The 16,582-nt window shown below is 46.1% G+C and overlaps 1 protein-coding gene across 1 annotated transcript; it reads right to left on the bottom strand.

The window, feature by feature from the left end:
• Window positions 1-4,622: 4,622 nt before the first annotated feature.
• Window positions 4,623-8,522, bottom strand: LOC124685045 (palmitoyl-acyl carrier protein thioesterase, chloroplastic-like). The gene is made up of 6 exons (XM_047219328.1): window positions 7,974-8,522; window positions 7,734-7,867; window positions 6,165-6,278; window positions 5,869-6,058; window positions 5,716-5,784; window positions 4,623-5,480 (listed from the first exon to the last, which is right to left on the bottom strand). The coding sequence occupies exons 1-6, from the start codon at window positions 8,481-8,483 to the stop codon at window positions 5,214-5,216; spliced, it is 1,284 nt and encodes a 427-aa protein (XP_047075284.1). The 5' UTR covers window positions 8,484-8,522; the 3' UTR covers window positions 4,623-5,213.
• Between the last annotated feature and the right edge of the window lie 8,060 nt (window positions 8,523-16,582).

Here is a 16,582-nt window from a genome sequence, read left to right on the forward strand (position 1 = left end):
GAGACCGTGGACGCACCGCCCCAGCTCCAGAGCCTCGAGCCGCGCGCAGGCCGACAGCACGATCGAGAATGACGCGTGGTCCGGGCGCATCCCCTGCCGCGTGAGCTCCAGGAACGCCGCTGCAACCCGTCCGTGCGCTCCGGCCCGCGCGTGCGCGGCCATCGAGGAGTTCCAGGACACGACGTCCCGCCGGGGCATTCCGTCGAACACACCCAGCGCGGCGTCCAGGTTCGCGCCCATCAGCCTGTTCCCGGAGGCGACGTCGTGGTCATCGCCGTAGGAACAGAAACAGCGCACGGCCGGCGCGTCACAGATATGTGGCAGATGAGGTTGGGACGCCGCCGTTCGGAGGACGCCGGCGTGCCGCGCCGCGACGCGCATATGGCTCGTACTTGGCGCGACCGCGCGAGTAACAGCAAGGGTCTGCTTGCTAGAGAAGTGAGCGCCTTGACGGAGCCTGGGCCAGCGGCCTGCTTAGAAAATGCGTACACAATTCTGTTGTGCTGTCGGCTGTCGCCACGTTTCACGGTGGCCATGTCAAAACCAAAAAGATTGCTACCGGACATCTTATTGTCTATCCACTATCCACTTATGTTCTTTGCCGTGTATCATTGCAATTTGCGAGAATACATTGTATAACCAAGAGTAGAGATTTTGGCACTGCAATTTGCGAGAATACATTGTATAACCAAGAGTAGAGATTTTGGCACATTGTCTTCAAAGCCGGCCATGGTTTTTCCAGGAAAAAGTAGCAACCTCTTTCTGTTCTAGCCATGCGATGTGTTCCGATAAATGTGGCATACAATTGTAATGATATATGTTACAAAGATATAGTTGGAAAATGTGTATTAGCTAACACCAGAAAATATCGGTTACTTATAGCAATTTTTTCAAAAAAAACGTGATAACTCTTTGCCAATATACTCATGATGACTAATTTATCAGCACATAGTTTAGTGGCTAATTAATGTGTGGCGAATTACGACGTGTATTTGGTGGACCAGGGTGCGTGCATACCCTCTTTTAAATACTTTATAATCAGAAATAAACTCTCCTTTCTTCCCGGGAAGGAGAGGGAATTAAATACTCCCTCCGTCCATTAATTGATGTTTGAAGGTTCGTCTAAATTTAGATGTATCTATGCACTGAATAGTGTCTAGATACATTCGAATTTAGACAATATTTTGAATATTAAAAAATAGGCAGAGGTAGTATTATTTTGAAAATACAGGCACGGTATATGCATGCCAAATTCAAAACCAAAATGCAAAAAAAAAAGTTAACTTGTGAAAAAAGACAAAGTGTTCAAGTAAAAGTATAAGTGCCAAATTATTTACCTTGCAGAAAAATGCAAAGTTCAATTTTCTCTTTTATGCGTTTGCACATATTTTTCTTAAAAATCCACACGATTTAACTCCAAATATTCCGTAACTTTAAAAAAACAACCTAGACCCATGTTCTCCTAGTTATTTTCATGGTGAGGCTACTGTCCGGCAGCTCTGATGAAATCCTGTCGGTTTTCGTGTTTGTTGGCGTGGTTTCATGTTTGACTCTTTTGATCTACGGTCCTCGTCGTCGGTGGGTTTGTCAGTTGAGGTCTTTACACGATGAATTTCCGCATATCTACTACAACGCGATGCCAAGCTTTTGCACGGCTCTGTGTTGAAGGGGTGTGAATGGCGACGCGCCTTCGGCTCGTGCAAGTGTCTACAGTGGTCGCTAGGTGGCCCATTGATCTATTTGTAATTTCATTACTAGATCGATGTATTTTTGTGAAAAGGAGAAAAAAAAAACAAATTGGGCTATGAACCAACGCATTGTCCTAAATTTCGGGAAGGAGAACATGGATTCAGATGGTACTCCTGCATCGGAGGATCCAGCAATTGTTGAGGGTTTTAACTGTCCTCGTCTGCGTTTGCTACGCCAGGTCGATGTGTCCTGGGGCGTGCCAGCGTTGGTGCATGTGGATCATTTGTTTCTGTCACTATTCCCCATTTCCCCAGCCGGCCAGCCGGTGTCCCAGGGGCCGGTGGATGCTTGGTTCCAGGGAACTATGCACACTGATAGTCTGACATTCAGGACCAGACCAACAACCCGTTGTACAGGTATCAATATCAAGACACCAGCCAGACTTGCAGAGGCAGCCTAGCATCGCAGCTACCATCGGCCGGGGAGCAAAAGAATGGCGTGGATCCGATCCGATCCGATCGTACGTACTGTACGAGGCTGGACGGAGCCGCCATTCATTCTTCTTCTTCAATCATGAATCATGATGATACCCTCAAGCTCAACGAGTTATTTTCTCCCCCAGACAGCTCTCAGCCTGCTACAGTTCTTGGCCTCCACCTCTTTCTCCGCCGGGCAGATCCGGAGCCACTCCGCCGGAATAGCCGGCCGGAGGCGGTGAAGGTGACGCGCCGGAGTAGTATAGGTTAGTGTAGGTCTTTCCTTTCTCTAGATTTGCTGTTTACCCTTGTGGATCTTGGCTTGATGCCCGTGTTGAGGTGGTGGCGGTGGAGTCTGGGCTTCTCCATGCTGCTGGCGGCGGTGCCTGCAGCCTGCTCGTGGTGCTCCGGTGGTCGGAGCCAGAGGCGAGCGGCGGCAGGACGACGTCATCCTCTCCAATAAAGGCCTTCTTCGAGTCTCCAGATCTGGGCGAGCTCGTCTTCGATCCCCCTCTCTCTAGCCACCGCGGCGGTGGAGATTGGGAGAGGATCTTCGACGACCCCCGCTTTTGGCGGATCCGCGGGCTCCTTCTCTCGGAGCTGATCTTCGACGAGCGAAATACACGGTGACCAAGCTTGTCACCGTGATCCATGGCCAATATGGTGGCCCGATTTCAACAACCTCCATGGCGGAGGCCCTCTCGGTCTGGCCGTCGGAGCTCGACGGCACGAGGGAGACAAGTGGTTCGTCCTCGTCTCTCTGGTGATTGCCAGGGGCTTGACCTTTGCGTCGGCAAGGAGCGTTCGAGCATCTTGCGCTCGGAATTCGGCGGTGACGCCTGGAGTTCGCCGGCGGCGCGTGGCGGAGATTACCCCAGACCCGATTGCTTTTCCTCCTTTTTGGTCGTGGTGGTTTTTGTAAAGTGGAAGGCCCTTTCTTCAAAGTTTAGGTTTATCTCGGGCAAGAGATGTAAAAGGGCTTTTCGTAGAAATGTACCTGCCACTTGGTTCAATATAAGAGCTCCACCGGGGTCTTCTGACCCCTTTTGTGTTAAAAAAAAAAAAAAAAAAAAAAAAAAAGAATCATGATGATACCCTCTGTTGTGCGTGCAGTGTGCCCATGCCGCCATAAACGCGACGATCATCGACGATAAATGCTTACGATCCGTGGTGATGCACACCGGTTGTATATACCACCATGCTCTATGGCATTTGTTGCATATAAAACACGGAAACAAAACTGCTTTTGTTATGTGCTTGACTAGTCTGGTGAGGGGATCCTTACGGAGGGGAGAAAGAGGAGGCCATAGGGCGAGGATTCACCCGGACGGAGATAGACGAGTTACCCAACTTCGAAAATGTCACGACGGTGGTGAGACCTTACTGCTGCTCTAAAATTATCAGGCAACAAGTGTAAGATTACAATAAGTTGTGTCGTGACCTCTCATGATTTGGCTTGTAAAGACTTCGAAACTAGGGTTACAATGGTAGAGATCATACGAGATATAACTAAGACTGGGTTATGCTATGTATTCCTTGTTATGCATGTCACGGATCCAACCGATCTTCACCATGTGCTGGATCCAACAGCTTGTCCTTAGGTCGGATCCCACCATCTCTATTCTTCGGCAAGTAGGCCGTCTGGTTAGGCCATAGGCCTCACCATCATCTGTGAATCACCTGGGCTTGCCAAAATTAGGATCCTACCGTGGTATATCTAGTTGGCATATCCACAACAAGCACAGTTTGTCGCTTAATTTGTTGGACCCGGGCTAAATAACCAACCTAACATCTTACCTGGCGTGACGGGCTCGCTGTTTTGCTTGTGTGGCATGGCGTCAAGCGTGGCCGGTTGCCCCTTATTTCACGCCGAAACACTGGTGAATTGGTCGCCCCTAATTTGGTTATGCTTCTGGCACCGAATTTGCTAGAGTTAAACCGTAATGACGTTTCGTGCAACAAATGCCATAAAACATGGTGTGAGGTGAAATTTTCTCGTTGGTTTGGGGCGGCACCTAACCTAATACTAGCTCAGCTCCCCTCCCTTGTCTCTCTCAGCCTGCTTGATTCTGCGTGAACTCATCTTACGAAACGTGTGATGCAGCATGCCATGTTGCCATCGTGCCAGTCGGTATACTAAACTGGCACAAAACCAGGAATAGCAAATCTCTGAAATACCGGAGAAGTGCTCAAAACACCAATCTCACGTCGAACCAGCATGTTGTAAAGTATAATCACACATACTACACAGCATCTCAAAATCTGGAACAAATCAGCATCGCTACCTAACGCCAGGTCAGCCACATTCTTCCAATAACTTCGCCAGAAGAGAATAGATTCTTCCAATAAAGGCTGCAACTGCAAAGCAGACAAACCCGGACCAGTTTTTCTACAAAGTGCCAGGAACTGTCTACAGATCTACCAAGAAGATAAAAGCGACAAATTTTGTCAAAACAGGAAAAACTGAGTTGAATCATTTGACACAATAGTTCATTTGACAGAGAGAATTCTGAAGCATGGGGGTTAGCTCAGCAGTAACACACATGTTTTCAGGGAAACGCAGGAGAGCTGCGATTCAACAAACAAGAGATAGGGATGTACAAATCAGGCTGTTACAAGGGATCGCCTCCACACACATGTCCAGGTCCAGCTGGGTTAAATTAGTACAAATTATTCATCATTGCAAATCATTGACTCCGGCCACACACAGGTCAAAAAAGACATCCAGCTTCCCCATTCTTCTTTCACCGATCAAAGCAGCACCACAACACACAACACCTGCCGCCCACTTGTCACATATAACCACAACTTGGCCTCACTTTTCGTTGCCTGCAGTTCCTCATCCTCCCAAGGTTTCAAATCGGACCATTCTCCTCCCAAACCCGCCACCATGTGTGATGTGGCACGTGTGTAGCACAAGATGCAGGTGGGCCTATCCCCGGCACAGAAAAAATCCTTCATCAAAGCATTTGTACTGTGTTACTAGGCAAGATTGTAATTTATACTCTCCATAACAATCCATTCTTGCCGTACTGACATCCCAAGTAATTATGCGCTCTCAGCTGGGAACAGCCCCATGTTTCCTTCGCCATGTGCTCGCTTTGGTCGCCACTTTGTATGTGCCTTCACGACATCAGCTCCAGACTCCAGCTGAAGCAGATGGTCGCACTGGATGGCAGAGCCTGAGCTACTATCCACACATTCACCTGAGACATTGGTAAGTGACTGCAGCACACTATCGCGGTCACATTCCTTCCTATATTCCAGTGTCATGCTTGCAAGCTCATGCTTTTCCAGTATGGAAATTGGAGCACTCTGAAAAAAGAAGAAATAAAGCTCAAGAATCTAAAGTGGCTCCTTATAGAATATTAGAGAATAATCAAGTAAAGTTCAATTTATTGGGCAGGAAAGTATACTTTACAGAACACCAGACCTGATGCTCCAGAACAATATATGCATGTACCATATCATGGTGTAGCGTTCATGCATTAGGCAGGAGAGTAGCCATAACTTTTCGACTAAACACTACAAGATGTGGAAAAGAAATTACCTCAAGGATCCACCCAATATACTTCACATTGTTCACATGCTGGTTGACATCCAGGTCACCCCACTTAGGCTGTTGAGAATGGAGTTCCCATCAAAAATATTGCGATGGATCAGTAAAATGAGCAAGAGTAAATAAAATATCTAACCGACTTACAGTAAGCCCCTTCCTTATGAACTGTTTGGTAGAAGGGTCATTAACTTTGTCCCCTGGTTTAGCCAACTTTTCACCCTGCTTCTCTGTTATAGCGGAACGGTCATTGTTGAAGTGTGGGCCTATTTCACCTCTAACTTCATCTGGCATTTTTGAAAGTCTTCTAGTGTTCTTATTCAGCATAACCCAAACACTGCAAACAAGGGTCAAGGGAAAGCACAATTAATGGCTGAAAAAGATGTTACACACAGCATGAAGGAAAAAAGGAGAAATGCATTGCAAACACATGGAAACCAAACCTTGTAGCTCTCAAGATTGTTTGGCCCGAATTGTAGTCTCGGACATGCCAATCTCGCCGCATGCCATTTTTTCCAGCAGAAGCTACCCATGTGTCGACTTGAACCATATCTTCCCTATAATTATAGCAGGTGAAAAATTACTAATTTTCCAGCCTATAAAGAAATGTACAACAACATAACTAAGAAAACTGCACACTGAAATTGCTTCTTTTTTCTAGGCCAGAGCCAATCTAAAATTGGACCTCTGATCAGTTTTTCAAACAATATTTGCTGGCATCAAAGAACACTGTTGCGTCAGAACAATAAAGGTCTCATTTACAAACAGTTTCACAGATCTAGATCAGGAGCTTCTTCATTTGGAACCAACAGCATTTGTTGCATACAAACAAATCATTTAATCCAGCAATAAAGGCAACTTTCTTACCCACCCCCTAGGGTGTATGACCTCTTTCAATTCGAATAACAAAGGACATATGGGCCAGACAGCTCTTGATTTAGTAGCTTTGAGCCATTAATATATGGTCTTAACGAACAAAGTAGATTCCTGTACCTCACACACTGTAGACAGAAACATGGAATAAAAATGCTACAACTATTTCTTACAAAACAAAATCTATGGTGTAGAGCGCAATGACTGGTGTTCCAAGCATGAATGCTTATTCTGTGAGCAGGATTTCTGAGTGCTAAAGAACCATTCTAGCAAAGAACAAAACCAACAATCTTGCTCATTTATGCGTACCAATAGAATCAGCAACATACAGAGTTTTTCATGTACAGTGATAGTGCATGTGATTCTGGTAGGTAAACAATAACTATAAATTCTAGTAGAACCAAGCATGCATAGCTGACAGTTTTTCATGCTCTTCCTAAAGCATAAATAAATAATAATTTCTTAACCTGTAGAATCAATCCATGAATCATCGTTCTTTTAGCCACCAAAGTTATAAAGACCAAGAAGTTTGGCAAAACTAGGGCCTACTGTGTCAACGTTTTGTGTTGCTCGTACTAGGCAGAGAGCGCCATTTGAGTGGTTGGATTATCTCTCTAAATTCATAGATCTTCTACTCAACTTTGGTACACGTTTTGTGTTACTTCTCATGTAATAGAATGAGTTCTTAAATTGTTATTACATGATTGAGCTGACAGACACCAATTCTTCAGGTAAACAAGCTCAAAGGTTTACACAACCCATAGAACGTTATTACATGCTAAGTTCTTAAATAGGAATAAGAAATAGCATTGACAACAGTTCAGTAAAAAAGTACCCAAGGTCATAGAATGAGGCAAGGCCAAATTAGTTGTTAAATCTTGATGATTGAGCTGACAGACACCAATTCTTCATGTAAACAAGCTCATTACTGCTAGATTAAGCGCTTAAACAAGACACAATATCAAGTGTGGCTTCTAAGTGGACAAAAATGTGACAAAAAGCACCTTCCGTCTGGTAAAAAAACGACCACCATAAAGAATGCACAAGAATTGCTAGAGTTATGAATTGGATTGGAAGTGGAGAAAGAGGGTATTTGCCAGAAAAACGACATAAAAAAATTATGACTTGCAGAAAAGTACCATGAGGGATATCGCTCTACAAGGAGTTGAATTTTGCTGACGACCCAAATCAAGTTCCGTTTACTCATTTCCGGCGTAGCACCAAAACCATCTCCAAGAAGACCAGCAGTCTTCACATGATTAAGGGCTGTTTCCTGCATATTTTCAGATTTTGTGAGCCTGATTTAAACTAACCACGTTAATGATGAAACGAGACATGCAAGGAACAGAAACTAAAACTGCATCATACCATTGTCTCACCTGCATATGATTCATTAATGTCTCTATAGAAGCTGTACGATCAGCGCCAATCTCGTAGGATCTAATCAAGAAGTTCTGCCTAAAGACCAGCCCATCCTGGATGATTCTACCAAAGCCAAACGTGTCGACAAGCATATCGGGTCTCTTGGGCTTCCAATCGAGCATCGTCCACTGCTTCTCGGCAGCCAGGAAGATGGTGGTGACAGCTGCAAGGAGCATGCTCCAGTCCGGCAGCTGGTTATAGAACGTCTTGGGATTGGTGTAAGGCACCGTCTCGTCCTTGTCAGTCGTCCTATGGTTAACCTTGCTGCTGCCGTTAACCTTGGGAAGCGCCTGGGCCCGAGCTTTCACTTGCATGGCCGCGGGAGGCGTGTTGGGCTTCGCGACGATCCCACGAACGCTCAGAGTCTCGGGTGATTCACCGGTCGCGCTCTTGGAGCCTCTAGCCAGTGAAGCCGGGGACGAGCCTGGGTTGGGGAAGAACCCCGAGGCGGCCACAGAGCCCGCCATGACGCAGCGGTGATTTTGGGCTCAGGATCCAAGATTAAACTCCAAAACCTGAAGGTGGAACCAGCAAGAAGGGTGAGCAACATGATATATATGCATATTCACAATAGCTACTACATGTGTTGTATATTTTCCATCCATACGCTCTCCCCTTGGCGCAGAATGCAATAAATGAAAATAAAAATCCTTGAGGTCAAACGGTGAATAACACGCGTAACTGAAGTTGAGGTTTCAGTTGCAGATCCACGGTAGGTGCAGAGCATTCAACGATTGGAGTTAAGAAACATAAATTCGGAGCATGAACCACCAGATCCAAAATTTGCCCTATATGAATGGATTTCCAAACCTCCAATTCACAATATTCGAGGTCGTGGTAAGCCCAGATTCTGGAGATGATCAAACACTCCCGTGCCAATAATTTCTGACTAGAAGGCCGCGAAAGAGAATCCCAGAATGCATCGAGAAATTCTCGCTGTTGGGGTCACCATAATAATTTCGAGATGAACATGCGCACATTGCGACGGGAACTTCTCCACCGCTCGAGCCCTACGCACGTCTATTCTACACAGAACAAAAATCCAGAAACCTACAAACAAAAAAAACTACATTACCCATGGACCCGAATCCAACGTCGCCCGCACGAAGCCTATCGCAGAAACAGGGGCAAGCGCCAAAACCGCGTTGTCGCATCGAAAGGCGAAAAAAAAAATTCCCCACCACCATGGGGGCAAAACAGCGACGCGCCTCGCCAGATCTGCCAAGGGAACCCCGGCAGGGCCGCGCGCGCGGAACCAGAATGCGGGCCCCCTGAAACCCCCCTACCGGAATCCCCGAATCGAGGGTCTCGAATGAATCGAGCCGCCGCCAGATCGCCGCCCCTAGACATGAGGACTCACCGCGGGTATGCGTGCGGCAGGGGGGCCGGAACCACGGGCCCGCCGGCGGCGCCGGGGCGGCGCTCCGCTGGTGTCTGGGCGCGCTCGGAGAAGGGGTATCGCGCGCGCGGTGGCGGTCGGTGGGGGAGTGGAGACGGATTCGTGTGGTGTCCCGCTGCGCCACCTCACACCACGAGCCGGAGGAGAGAGGAGACGGATAGAGGCAGGAAGGGGGAGAGAGATTGAGTTTTTTTTTTCTCTTCTCTTCTCTCCGCGGCGGCCACGACGAAGCAGAGCCGTTAGACTCGGAAACCGGCTTATATATACGCGCAGCGTATGATGAGCCGTATGTTTATACGCTATACGGTGCGGGGCGAAAAGACGGACGTGCCCCTGGGTCCCCCCAGCCCTGGGGGAGGTGGGCCCGTTCGTGACCTTTTTCGCTGCTGCCTTCTCTTCTCGCAGCTGTCCGATGGTTCCTGCGCCGCGAGTGTCCAATCGGGTTTCCGCCAGCGCGGAATGGTGGGTTGAGAAAGCGAGGCTTCTTCCAGGGCCGCCTCGACAGCTCGACGCGATGCGAGGCTGCAAAATGTAGTTAATTCAAACGTCTCGCCATGCATCAAAAGTCATACATCGACGTTGATGTGTGCTCTTTTGAATAGTGGCAAATGCTTACACAACATAGGAGCATTTCTTTTGAAACAAGGATTTGGATCCTTAGAATCTTTTGATGTGGAAGCGGTCCGCATTAAGAGGACTCGAATCTTCTAAAGTTACAATTACCAACTTTACTTTAAACAAAAAAATTCCAATGCTCAAACCTCATGCCACTAATCATTTTTTGATCCAGGTCCCTTACCTGAGTTTTCTAATACCACATGATTGAAGAGAACCTCGTCTTTCTATTCATGCCGTTCGGCGAATCTTGCTAATCAAAGAGGACATGGATTTAACCAATCTTGTCTTGCTTTATGGATGAACCTACGATGGTTAAGAAAGTTCCTTATTGTCTTTACCTCTCAACACCCTCGCATATTACAAATATAATTTGTTAAGAATCGACTGAACTAAAGTCATAGTGTCGATGTTGGCTGGAATCGATATATTCGCTACATCTGGGCCGCGATTTGCATCGACTAAAGAAATAGCAGGAAGTGCCCTTGGTGAGTTTTCCTTGACAAGCTACTCTTCTACTATTCCTCTGTTTTACCACAATTTTAGGGTGAGCATGTATATTATTTGTTACATTTCCAATACATTAGACCCGAACTCTAGATTATTTCCCTCCTCGTTGCCGCTTCGCCACGGTGGCTATAAAATTCGACATCCTTTGTGTAGGATCGCTTCCCGAGATTCATGTCTTGGTTTTTTATCATCTTTTTTTTTTCTAGAGGGTCTGTCCATGTTGTACGACGTGGACGAGTGGGAAGTGGGACTTGGGATGGAGCCTATACGAGCTTGTAATTTCTGTGTGACTTTCTTCCTTTCTAGTTATATATTGTAGTACAGTCTTGTACCTCCTTGAAGATTTAATAGAAACCAAGGTACTTAATAAAAACAGAAACGTAATATGTTGATTTGTACAAAATAATAATATATTTGTCTTAATTCCATCAGAATGATTCTTCGATTAATATGTTTTACTACCTCTATACCGGATTAATAGGCAATTACGCACTTCGAGAAACAAGTTTGACTACTAATTTGATCAATAAAATATAAGATATATATCACAAAAATTATATTATTGAAAATATTTTTTGAATATGAATCCAACGGTATAATTTTTGTGGCAGATATCTCATATTTTGTTGACCAAATTAGCAGTCAAACTTGTTTCTCGAAATGCGTAATTGCCCATTAATCCGGTATGGAGGTAGTAACATGACTTTCTCCCTTCAATTAAATGCACAACATCCGCATGTCCATCTTGTATGAAAATACGAAGCATTTAGGAAGAAAATTATTAAACTAAAAGTTTACTAACTTTTTTTGTGCGCCACCACTAAAGTGCAAGCGTATGATTAAGACTGCTCATAGTGGGGGTAACATAGGTGATAACATTACACATCTCAAGACATTTTGGTGACATGACATGATAACAAAAGAATAAAGAGACTGAGGTGGTAACTAGCTATGTTACCATAACATCACACATCCCAAAGCAATATAAGTCTACAACATAATCAATGACACATTGCATTAAACCACATCTAAGTTACTAATGAAGATAATAACTTAGACTAGTAAAATGACATATGCTACTAGACTAAGAGCATCTCCAGCCGCGTCCCCCAAAGCGTCCCCAAAGGGATTTGGGGCGCGCCGGACAAAAAATGCGTTCCAGCCGCGTCCCCCAAAGCCCATTTTTGTCCGGCGCGCCCCGATACGGTGTCCGGCGCCCCGAGCCCGTCCCCGTCTGACAAGGGATTAACTTGTCAATGCCTATGGATTGTAGGCTAGGGTTTAGTTAGAAGTAGAGGGCAAGTAGATCTCGAAGGTTTCAGCCGAAAAGTGCTCGACGAATATGAAAACTAGGGTTTGCAGACAATGATTCGATGATCTTCTCGTCCCTCGACCCCCCCTTTATATAGGTGGAGCCGAGGGATTCGTGCTATACAAGGATTACAGAGTCCGGGATGGTTTCTAACTCATCCCGCCATATTACAAATAACACTTCCTATTACAACTCTATCTTTTCCTTAAATACATCTTGGGCTCTCGAGTCTTCTTATTCTTCGGGTAGTGGGCCTTCAATAAACCCCGGGTACTATATTAGGCGAGCCCATTTGGGATGCCTATGTCAGTAGCCCCCGAGATTTTGCTTGAATCATAGAGTCAGGGAAAATCTCTACCGTTTATTTTTACTCGAAAGCTCTAACTTTCATACTTTTTCTCATAAAATTCTATATTGTACGGGGATATTGGTAGTTGGGGCTAGTTCATCCGACGGATCGGTACTAGTTAACTGCTCTAGTGGCAATCCGCAAAAACCTACTTCAAAATCACGTCCCCGGACATGATTTCGGGATACTCGGTGTAAACTTCGACAGGCGCCGCTTAAGGTCTTACCATTCCGTCGAGTCCCGAGCTAAATTTATCGAGTACCTAACGCGTCCGTTAGGATTTTTCTTCGTATCCGTTGATACGGATAAAAGTAGCGAGAGCGCAGTCTTCGGCGATGCCACGCCCAGCGAGAATAGGTCCGGGGTCTTACCTTCGCAATTTTGCGGCATTCGAAAATTGATCGCAACTTCGGCGTTCGAGAATATATTGTCGAGTGCTTTTCCGGCTGTTGGAATGGCACATTTTATCGAGTCAAATATGACTTATATTGCTCTCCCGATGGGAGTATATGGAGAGTTAATGATAACTCGAAATATACTCTCTTGCTTGTTCTATTTTTCCTTTGTTAATTTCATCGGGCACGCGAACAGCGTTCCCGATGGGAGTAGCCCCCGAGGCTACAGCCAAGAACTTGTGCTTGGTTGTAGGCTCAGCATTTTAGTCCACTTTGTAACTATATTGTCATTACCTTTCAATATGAACTCTTTTCTCTTCTTCTTCTCTCTCTCTTTTTTTATCTTTCGGGTGCGCGAACAGCGCTCCCAATGGGAGTAGCCCCCGAGGCTACAGCCAAGAACTTGTGCTTGGTTGTAGGCTCAACATTTTCTATATTGTCATACTCGAAATTTTCCTTTTTTCCAAAGTAGCCCCCGAGCATTTGGGCAAAAACTTGTTTCTGACCAAAGGCTCCCGAAGTATGCAAATAAGTCATCCTGTCGCCATTCTCCTTTTATTTTTCTTGTCGACATATTTTTCCTTGACAAATTTTCTTCAACTCCATCAATGGCCGAGATTTTTCTGTTTTGTGGGTCCATCGTTCCCACCATGTTGACACGTCGTGCAAGTGGGGGACACACGTCCTCCGCTTTTTCTGGCATACGTACGGTAACGCCTATCTCAGTAAAAATACTTTTTTGCCCTTGAATCTAGAAGATCCATTCTCACCACACGATCTCCTCATCCAACGGCACATTTCTTCACCCAATTCTTATATAAACCTGTCTTCAACCTCCGTTCATCCCCTCGCTTGCGCCGCTCACCTGTTCCTCTTCGCAAATCTTCCCCTGCGCCCAATCTTCACCGATTTCCCGTTCTCGCATACATTGCTCAATCCGCTGCCGTGGATGCCACCGCGTGCGCGTTTGACTCGCCACAGCACTCCGCAGTCCGCGATGGCCGCTGAAGATCTTGAGTGGGAGAGATCCAAAATCTCCAATCAAGACGCCAACTCCGATGAAAAGGCTTGGCCTGATGAAGAAGGAAAACGCCATCCGCTTTCCCAGTGAAGAAAGCTATCCCAAGCCTCCAATGGAGTATCGGGTTAGTTTTGTTGATCATCTTATCCGTGGCCTATCTCCCCCAATCCATGATTTCCTCCGCGGTCTTCTCTTTGTTTACGGGATTCAGTTGCACCAGCTGACTCCCAATTCGATCCTCCATATTTCTATTTTTATCACTCTTTGTGAATGCTTCCTTGGAGTCGCTCCTAATTGGGCTCTTTGGAAGCGCATTTTCTGCCTTCGCCGCAATGGCGCGCACAACGCCACCTACAACATAGGTGGCGTAGTTATCTGTGTCCGAACCGATGTCGATTATTTCGACGTCAAATTTCCCGACTCGTCCAAGGATGGCGCAAGAGGTGGCTCTATATACACGAAGAAAGCGCCAACTCCGTGGAACACAACATAGTTCCCTTCGACGGAAACGCGAAGATTCAACGCCGCCACTCCTGGGACGCCGAAGCTTCCGAAGAAGAGAGAAAGGCGACAGAAGCTCTTATGACTCGTGTTCATCAGCTCCAAAATACTCGAGGAAAAGAGTTGTCTGGTGTCCAAATCACAGCCTATTTTCTTAGGATTAGAGTGCAGCCTCTTCAGGCTCGCAAGAATCCCCTTTGGACGTATTCTGGTGCCAATGACGCCAATAGGCTCTCCAATGATCTTTCTGTGAAGGACTTGGAGAAGCTTGTTCGAAGAATTACCTCGCTGAGTAAGAAGGATCCTATTCCTTCCTCTTGTCCCGTGGAACCCTACAGCTCCACTAATCCTCTCCCCGAGGTATTTTGCCTTCTCGAATTTTTTATCTTGTTCCGAATTTTTCCCCGCATCTCATTGTATTAATATCTCGCTATTTTTCTCTCTATCGCTATTTTGTTGTAGAATCACCCTACTATGGCTTCCCTTCCTCCTCTTCCTGAGGATGGAGAAGTCGAAGAAATGGGTATTGTTGCCGAAGATACTCAAGGCTCTTCTGTTCTCGGAAGTGAAGTTGCGGGTTCTCACAAATCTGCGGCTTCTCATGAGAGAGAGGTTGAGTCTGAAGCCAGTGAATCGACTGAATCCCTTCCTCCTGCTGTCTCTCCAAAGAACAAAAGGAAAAGGACTGAAGTCGAGGATTCTGGCATTTCTAAGGCCGAAGAAGTTGTTCCTTCTGATCCGAAGGCAGCTTATGATCCTTATTTTGAGTCCCTCATCAGCTCGTAAGTCAATTTTATCTCTCCTCCTCTTTTTGATGTACTCGAAAGATTTAACTTTGTCTTGCTTTTTGTACTGTCGATTTTTGTTCACTAGTGATGAGGAAGAAGTACCAGTCACTGACGTGGCTCCTCGGACCAGCACGTCACGCATCGTGCTTGTTTCAGACACGTTAGTTGAAGGAGATGAAACATCGCCTCCCCAACAAAACGTCGTCACTACTACTCCACCATCGAGCCCCCTTGTCCCTTCGCCAAAAAGGGCAAGGGTTGAAATGATCGTTGAGCCTCCTCCTCAACCGAGCAACTATTCGTCGCAGCTCTTGGATGATGTAAGTTTATCGAGATCCATCTTTCCTCTTTTTTGCTTTTATGGAGCCTTACTTTTTGTAATGCCGAAGTTTTTCCCCTTCTTTTCTTCTTCGTTGACAGCCTATGATCAAGGATCTTATCCGCATCGGGTCCCAATTTATTGGGTACCGCGAGTATGCCAGCAGAGCCGAAGGTACGACTTTTCCACTTGCTGTTTTTCCTTGGTGTTTTACGCCAACTGCTTGTCGCTATTTCTGATCTTTCTTCTTTTTCTTTTCCGCATCTCGACAGAAAAACTTGCAGAAGCTAACGAACGTGCCGAGTCACTTTCTCGGAATCTTGAGAAAAGTGAAACGGCTCGCAAGAAAGCTGAGCTTGCTGCTAGCGAAGCCAGAGCTGAAGCTGATGATGCCAAAGCAAAGGCTGCTAGTGTCGAAGAATTGCAGCAAAGGCTCAAAGATGCTGAATCTGCCTTGCACGAGCAAAAATCTGCACAGAGTTGCACGAGAACAAGGGATCATCAAGCGTTTGAATTCGCAAAGTCGACGTACACTGAGTAATATCACTTGTCCCTTCTATTTTGTTTGTACTTCTTGTTTCTTGGTTTTTGACTAATGTTCTTTCTTATGTGGCAGCCCAAACCAACCAAGATTTTGACCTGGAGAAGCCTGTCAATGACCCTCTTCTTGACGCACTTTCTCTTCTAGAGTCCCATGGACGCGAAATTCGTGAAGGCGTGGCCAATGCCAGTGGGGCTTTGTCGGCGTTGTTCCCCTACTTCTTCCCGAAGAAAGAGGAACCTTCGATTTTCCTTGACCTTGCCAAGCTTTTCAATACATCAGAAGATCTTGGGCTGAAGATGCGCCATGAGAATATGAAGGTGGCTGTTGAAAATACTCGTTGCTCGGTTGCCGATGGCCGCCAGTACTCTCGACCGGACGAAGGTTGGCGACACCGATCGGATAGAGCGATCGAGGTGGAAGTCACCGATGAAGGCGGCCAAGCCCAATACGAAGAAAATCTTGGCGTATCTCGGGATCAAGCCGACGTCGACTCCTAGTTCGTCAAGGCCGGAGGTCTAGTTGCATGCCTCTGTTTTTCTTTTGCTTCTTTGCTCTTGTCGCCAAAGTAGTCTTTTGGCGACACATATTTCCCTAGCTCCACCGTAGTGCCCTTGTAATTATTCCCAAGAGATTAATGAAGAACTCTATCTTTGCCTGTTTTTTGATGTTGTTCTCGTTTAAATTTCAGTTGATATTTGAGAACTATACTCCAATTCCTACTCCTTCCAATGCTTCGCCTTCTTCCCGCGCGGAGAGAACGCGTATCGATATCGCACTTCGTCGATGATACCTTGTCGCAAGAATTGAATGATC

Source organism: Lolium rigidum, chromosome 1 (genome assembly GCF_022539505.1).
Source record: "Lolium rigidum isolate FL_2022 chromosome 1, APGP_CSIRO_Lrig_0.1, whole genome shotgun sequence".
Classification (NCBI taxonomy): domain Eukaryota; kingdom Viridiplantae; phylum Streptophyta; class Magnoliopsida; order Poales; family Poaceae; genus Lolium; species Lolium rigidum.